This window comes from Populus euphratica, unplaced genomic scaffold (assembly GCF_000495115.2).
Source record: "Populus euphratica unplaced genomic scaffold, PopEup_1.0 scaffold35.1, whole genome shotgun sequence".
In the NCBI taxonomy this organism is placed as follows: Eukaryota; Viridiplantae; Streptophyta; class Magnoliopsida; order Malpighiales; family Salicaceae; genus Populus; species Populus euphratica.
In genome coordinates, this window is record NW_011499860.1 from 1,693,632 (window position 1) to 1,700,571 (window position 6,940).

General features: G+C 35.3%; 1 protein-coding gene across 1 annotated transcript; it reads right to left on the bottom strand.

The window, feature by feature from the left end:
* Positions 1-1,954: 1,954 nt before the first annotated feature.
* On the bottom strand, positions 1,955-2,721 carry LOC105124686 (putative RING-H2 finger protein ATL69). Its single transcript, XM_011024790.1, has one exon. The coding sequence runs from the start codon at positions 2,651-2,653 to the stop codon at positions 1,955-1,957; it is 699 nt and encodes a 232-aa protein (XP_011023092.1). The 5' UTR covers positions 2,654-2,721.
* Positions 2,722-6,940: the final 4,219 nt, after the last annotated feature.

Consider the following 6,940-nt stretch of genomic DNA (forward strand, 5'->3'; position numbering starts at 1 on the left):
AAATTATCAAAGTGAAAAAACAATAATAAAAAAAATAAAGATCAAATATAATAAGGAAAAAAATGAAGGATAATGAAATTGTAAGAAAAATTCAATTTTAAGAACCATCTTAAATAAAATAAATAACAATTAAAAATAAAAATCAAATTTGATATAAAAATAAAAAAGGTTGAAACTGAAAAAAGATTTTAATTTGTAAATTATTTCAATTAAAATAAATAATAAAAAAAATCAAAATTAAAAAAAAAATCAAATTGAAAGGTTGCTTTGAAAATTTGGAAATTCTAATGCGAAAATTAAAAAGAAAAAAAAATGTTGTCAGTGCCAACCGAAGTTCCATTGGTTACACGTATTGTTAAAAGATAAAAAGGTAACCGAGATGATTAAAACCCTCAATAAAAATCAATGTTTGGTCACCACACGATCCCTCACTCATCGTCCAAATGGTGCACTGATGAAATCAAAGTTTAATAACTGATTAAATTGTTTCAAACAAAAGCGGTATACATCAACACCTACAGTTCTGGCAATAAACTCCATTAACGAAGTAACTAATGAAATCCTGCCTGCATCAAACTTTAGCTTGTTGTATCGGGAAGTATCAAGAGTAATAAATCTCCCCACAAGTAAGCTGATAAACCGAAAAAAATGCTCTCCCCGTGCTCAAAAAGGAACACCTTCAACCCTCTCCCCATGCAAATTTTATTTTTAAAAGCTAAATTCAATAAATAACAACAAATAAAAAAATCAAGATAACTGATGTCACCTTTAAAATAGTGAAAAATCCTATAAAAATAAATTTAATATGGAAAGGATGAAATAAAAAAATCAATTAAAAAAATTATCAGAGTAAAAAAAATAATAAGAAAAATAAAGATCAAATATGATAAGAAAAAAATAAAGGATAATGAAATTGTAAGAAATATTTAATTTTAAGAACCATCTTAAATAAAATAAATAACAATAAAAAATAAGAATCAAATTTGATATAAAAAATAAAAAAAGTTGAAATTGAAAAAAGATCTTAATTTTGCAAATTATTTTAATTAAAATAAATAATAAAAATAATAATCAAATTTAAAAAAAAAAAATCAAATTGAAAGGTTGATTTCAAAAGTTAAAAAGTCTAATATAAAAATAAAAAAAATATTATTTATACCAACTCGAGTTACACGTTTTGTTCAAAAATAAAAAAAAGTAATAAAAATGACTCAAACGCCTTAATAAAAATCATTATTTGGTCGCCACACGACCCCTCACTCATCGTCCAAAGGGTGTAGGGGTTTTCCATATAATTTATTTTTAAATAATATTTTATATTTATTAAAATATCAAGTTATCTCTTATTTAATTTAATTATAACTAAAAAATTAAAATTTGAAAACAACCCTAGATGCTAGTTCAAAAGATTTATATTTTAAAAGTAATTAAATTATTTTACTGTAATTTAAATAATGAAAATGCAAAAAAAACTTATAAATATCTATTTAAAAAATTGAATTTAGGGGTAATTCATTGATTTACCCGTGTTTTAAAAATATTGAAAAGATCATCCTCTCTCCAATCAATTTGACAACGGCTTTGGGATCACAGGAAAAGACCATATTACTCCATTAAAAGTCTTAATAATTTGTTTTTTAAAAGAAGAATATTGTTATTTTACTATTCGGATCCATAATGATTTATATTTGGCATACAATAATAAAAAAAATCTAAGCAATTATAGTTTGTTTAATTTTAAAAGAAAACAAGGATAAAGATTGAAAGATCGAAAATTTTAATTATAGCTATAATTAAGAAAAGAAAAGAAAAAAGCTGATGAAATCAAAGCTTAATAACTGATTAAATTGTTTCAAACATAAGCGGTATACAAACAATCCAATCCTTTGGTATTTTAGAGTTGGCTAAAACCTAAACAGGGAAAAGAAAAGCTAGTTGGTGCTGATGAGCCTGTTCACAAGTTTTCACAGGGCATATGATAGCGGCAAAGAGGACACATGTGACTAGTTTGCAACCACTTAACAATGCAATCTGAGTGATAGACATGCGAGCACGGCATCCGAATTGCTTCACTCCCTGCGTCAATCTCTTCCATACAAACAGTGCAGTCTCTCGCTGACGCCGAGGCGTCCAAAACCACCCTTTCCAATGCATCAATAGAGGACTTGGTGGCCGGGATTGGCTTCGCCTCAACCTCCATTGACTCCCTCTCAGCTCTACCAATATCATCTTCTTCATTACGAAGTCTAGCTTCTTGATAGATTGTCTTCCGTATTGAGACAAACATGAATACGCCGTTAGAAGTATCAATGCCATGCGCCTTCGTTGTAATTTCGAATAGTATCTGTGATATCTTGATTCCAGGGATGCCGATGTCGGTCAAGATCCCTTTGAAATCATTGATGTGATGACACAGTGAATCTCCAACCGGAATGTGAATAATTTTGCGGCTTATGGACTCGGGTCTTCTATCTGTTGCGGAGAACGCCACTCCATGAAGAGAGTAGTAGATCGGTCGCTTGTAAAGCAAGAAGTTCACAGGAAACGTTGCTGGTACCTTTTGTAGTGGTTGGTCACAATTGACGTGTTGTGAGTTTCTATTTGTTTTGGGTTTTAATCTGACAATAAAGTCGTAATCGATGTGAGTGTCCATGGTTGAGTTGGGAGAGAAAGAAGGGCAGTAGGGTTTGTGAGAAAACGAAGAAGGTAATTAAGACAGCGAATCTAGCAGCTAGGGTTTGTGGAAATACATGACTCTTTGTTTGTGGATTTATAGGCATAGAATATCGGTTGAAAGATGTATTTCCTGGTTAGAAAAGGATTCCTGATTCCTTAAGGATTTCTCAAAGGTCGGCTAGCTGAATTGATGAGGTGAATTCCTGGTGACAAGCAGTAGATAAGGCAGCATATTCAATGCAATCTGAAAGATAACACTCAATCGAAGGATTTAGCTAGTCTTGTGCACAAACGCTTGGCCAATCAACCATGCCCTTAGAGTAAAAGAAATGAACAAATTGAAAAATCGGGCTAGTTGTTTCGACATGATCTGATCCAACACAAGCGCCTAGTAGTCTCAATTCAATCTTTAATGCTTGAAACATTAACCTCTTGGGCTTATAAACTGATAATAAAGAATATTTTAGAATTACCTTTAATTATCACAATCACAGTAATTAACAATTATATTTAAACTAGTGATTTGAAATAGTTTTTGCTTTTTAAATAAATTTTTATATACATGTTAATAATATTTTTTTATTTTTTAAAAATTATTTTTAATATCAGCATATTAACATAATTCAAAATATTAAATTATATTAAATTTTAACCAAAAAAAATTAACTTTTAAAAAACATAGTTCAAACTGTTGCTAAACCCATTAATTAGCGTGGTGCGCCGCGCTAACAAACGCAAAAGCATCACTTGAGACTCTATGAGAGATACGATCTTTCAAGGTCCACTGCTTGGGTTGTTTGAATATTAAACATTGGATGCTTAGTAAAAACAATCATGTCAAACTAAGAGAATCACAAGAAAAGCATCACAAATTTTACAGAAGCCGGCGCCGGCCACCTTGTGAGAACTACAACAACAGTGAATTTAGGATTTATTTCTTGGTTTCATCATTAACAATGGAAAATTGTAGTATAAATAGAAGTGCTAGACATGAGAGTCTGTAACCCACAAAACTGAAAAGAATAAACTGAGTATCTACTAGAGAGGAAGGAAAACACACATTTCTTAAAATGGCCCAGGGAAACCGCATATCAGCCTTTGTTTTGAGCTCAATCTTGGTTCTCTCCTTTCTCCTCATTATCTCCATGGCTGAAAGTCGCATTCTTGGCAGTAAGTACTTTAGATAGCATTAAATACTAACTTATGTTTTCATGAAATATATTGACTTCATTTTCTTTCAAATGTTAAACAATGTCTGATGAGCAGCTGCTGGTTTCTCCGCCAAAAGTACCCCAGAATGTGATGAAGTGGTTGGAGCAGCTAGTGGAGACACTTGTTTTGCCATTGCACAGTCCTTTAATTTGACAGCTGCATCCTTTGATGCTATCAACCCCAATCTCAACTGCAATGCTCTCTTTGTAGGACAGTGGCTCTGCGTTGCAGGGTCGGTCTAAGTTGCCGAGTTATTGGTGACTCCATTTAGTTGAAGAAGCACTGCCTTTACCCCGAAGGGCTGATTGTTTGCTTCGCTTTCAATTATCACTTAGCCTTTTTTCAATCTTGTGATTCCAAAAGGATGTTGAGATATGAAAGATTGTCATGAATGTATGAGAATCTTCCTTCACATGAATAAGAATAAAATGCTATCCATTTCATTTTTCTGGAAATAAGTAAACCAGTCATTAGAACTTAGATATGAAGGCCAGATCGAGCTAAATCAATTTTGAATTATACTGTATCTGTCAATTTTCAAGATTCCATGTTCGGTATATCTTGTTTCAACATAACTATAAATCTAAGCAAAACGCTCAATGCACACAGCAATTATGAAATGATATAGAAATGTGAAGCATGCTGTTCAGCTTGGAAACTGTTCTTAAGTCCTTCACCCATCACCATACTCTTTGCATGCATATTGTCATTTTCTCAACATGCAGGAGATGAGTAACAGCAATAAGATAAATCTGATTCCAGAAAGCTTTTAGTTATCTATACTTCTTTTTTCCCATGTCTGATATCCAAAGACAACTACATTTTGTACCTATCTGATTTAAAGCAGAGTGAAAAAAGGAAAAGAGAAAATGAAATGAAACTGTGTTAATTAATTTGAAGTGCAACGTAATTGCTCAATAACTTTTGTGAATCTTGCACAACAAACTACAATGGGACAGACAAGAAAAGGGACTAACCTTCTGAGAAGTCCTTCCCCATCTTTCCAATTGTTCATAAGTTTTGGGGCCAAATTTTAAGAGACCAAAGATCATATTGTAAAAGGCGCGTAAATCTGGGACTGAAGTTGAAGTTAAGCGGGGACCAAATTGCACTAAATCAGAAGTTTAGGGTCAATTAGGGATTTGATTGAAAGAAATTGAAAGTTGGAGGACCAAATTAAACAAATTAACAAATCCCTAATTTTTAATCCAAAACGGCGTCGTTTTGGGATTCAAAAAAAAAAAAAAGTGATCCTCACCTGGTTACTGTTCATCGTCTTCCCTGAAAAGATGCCCGAGTAGCAGCTTTCCAGGAGCATTTTCTTCCTCGTTTAGCCACCAAATCCGACAACGCATGCACCAACATGTCCACCTGCAACCCCTTTATCTTGGAGAATGGTTTGGTCGGGTCGAAAAGCTTTGAAACGGCTCCGTTTATTAGCCCAAAGTGGCCACCTCGGGTAGCCTACAGCCTTGGATTTGCCAAATTTGGCAGTTCGAGGTGCACACTTTGAGCAATGGCCTGGATTTCTCGAGTTGAATCAAGGGTTGAGAATTTTTCCTCATTGAAGACGAGATTACCCTCTTTCCAGCCCTATAAATAGGAGCAAATTCCATGCTCAGAGGGAGGAGAAAATCGAGTCTAAAGTCAGCAAAAAATCACTTTTTTCTGCAGGATTCTGCAATTTTTCTTTCTTTCCCTCTCCACCGTGGCCTTCAGCCACCACCACCACCATCGCCGGACTCCACAGTTGCAGCCACCAGCCACACCGTCGTCCTCCACTAGACCGCCAGCTCTCCAACGCCAGGTAAGTCTCCTTCCTGATTCACCGATCACCCCCCTCCCCTTCATCCCCTTCATTATTGTAGCTCCCCTTTAGTAGCTACTGCATGCAGCAGCTAATTAATTAGCTATTTGGGCGGGCCAATTATGGCCCAGCCCATGTGTTTGGGCCTAGCCCGGCCCAAACCAAGAGTTTTGGGCCAAAATCGGCCCACCCATTTTGGGTTGATTTTGGCCCACTGTTCATGGGCTGAGCTCGGCCCAGCCAGTTGGGCCGGCCCGGCCCACATGTTTTTAATATTTATATTTAATTATTTATATTATATTATATTATATTAACAAAAACAATTCAAACAAATATTTATTTGCATACGGCCAAATCCTAAAGAATTTTTCAAGCATGTTTCAAAAAAAAAATTACATCTTTCTCACGATTTAAATATAAAAAAATGGATATCATAACTAGTTTATTATTATCCATTAAGGTTTGGCCAAACTATCAAAAACCTTTTTTCCTTTTTACCCCCTCCAATGAGCTAGAAGACATTTGCCTTGGACAATAAGTGGATGACTTGTGGAGCATTAAGACGCGGCTGTTATGAAGGAGCAGAGAGCATGCACAGGTTCCCGGGACAAGTTGACTCTTGTCAAGGTGGTGAGCTCGGTAATGGCATTGTAATACTTAGAGTATGAAGACAGATATGGATCAACCTTTTATGGGCTGCCCCCATGGTTAAAGGTGGAAAGCTACCTGGACTCTTGAGACTAAGAGTGGGAGACTCATGGAGAAGTAAGGCGTGGTTCCTAGGGTGGAACAGAGGGCAGGCGCAACTCCTGGATGAGTAGACTCTTGGAAGAGTGGTGAGCTTGTGATCATATTGAGATACTTAGATAATGAGTGTCGCACTTGAAATATCCGTTTGAGGGGGTGTTATAAGCCTTGATGTGAGGCTTGATGAACCTCGCGAATTTTCCGACGTGCGACACGCTCGAAGGGGAATGTTGTTCCAGAGACAAGCGTTAACACTATTCAGATGTGATGTGGCAGACCATCTGGTTATAATGATCCTTTTGTGTGAAAAAAGGTGTGCTTTAGTTACTCTGATAATTGAAAGGTTTGGCAAATACCTGTAAACTTGGTCACAAACGCTCTCTGAATGGAAAGTTTGGAAGAGCTGCAAGATGTAAGCTTGTGTTGAAGAAGCAAGAGGACAATTGCCCCACATGAATGGCAAAGGGGGTGATTGTTAGGTTGGTTGCCATTTCATGT

Coding starts and splice junctions, on each gene's coding strand:
- LOC105124686 (XM_011024790.1), bottom strand. CDS start 2,653: ATGGACACTCACATCGATTACGACTTTATTGTCAGATTAAAACCCAAA.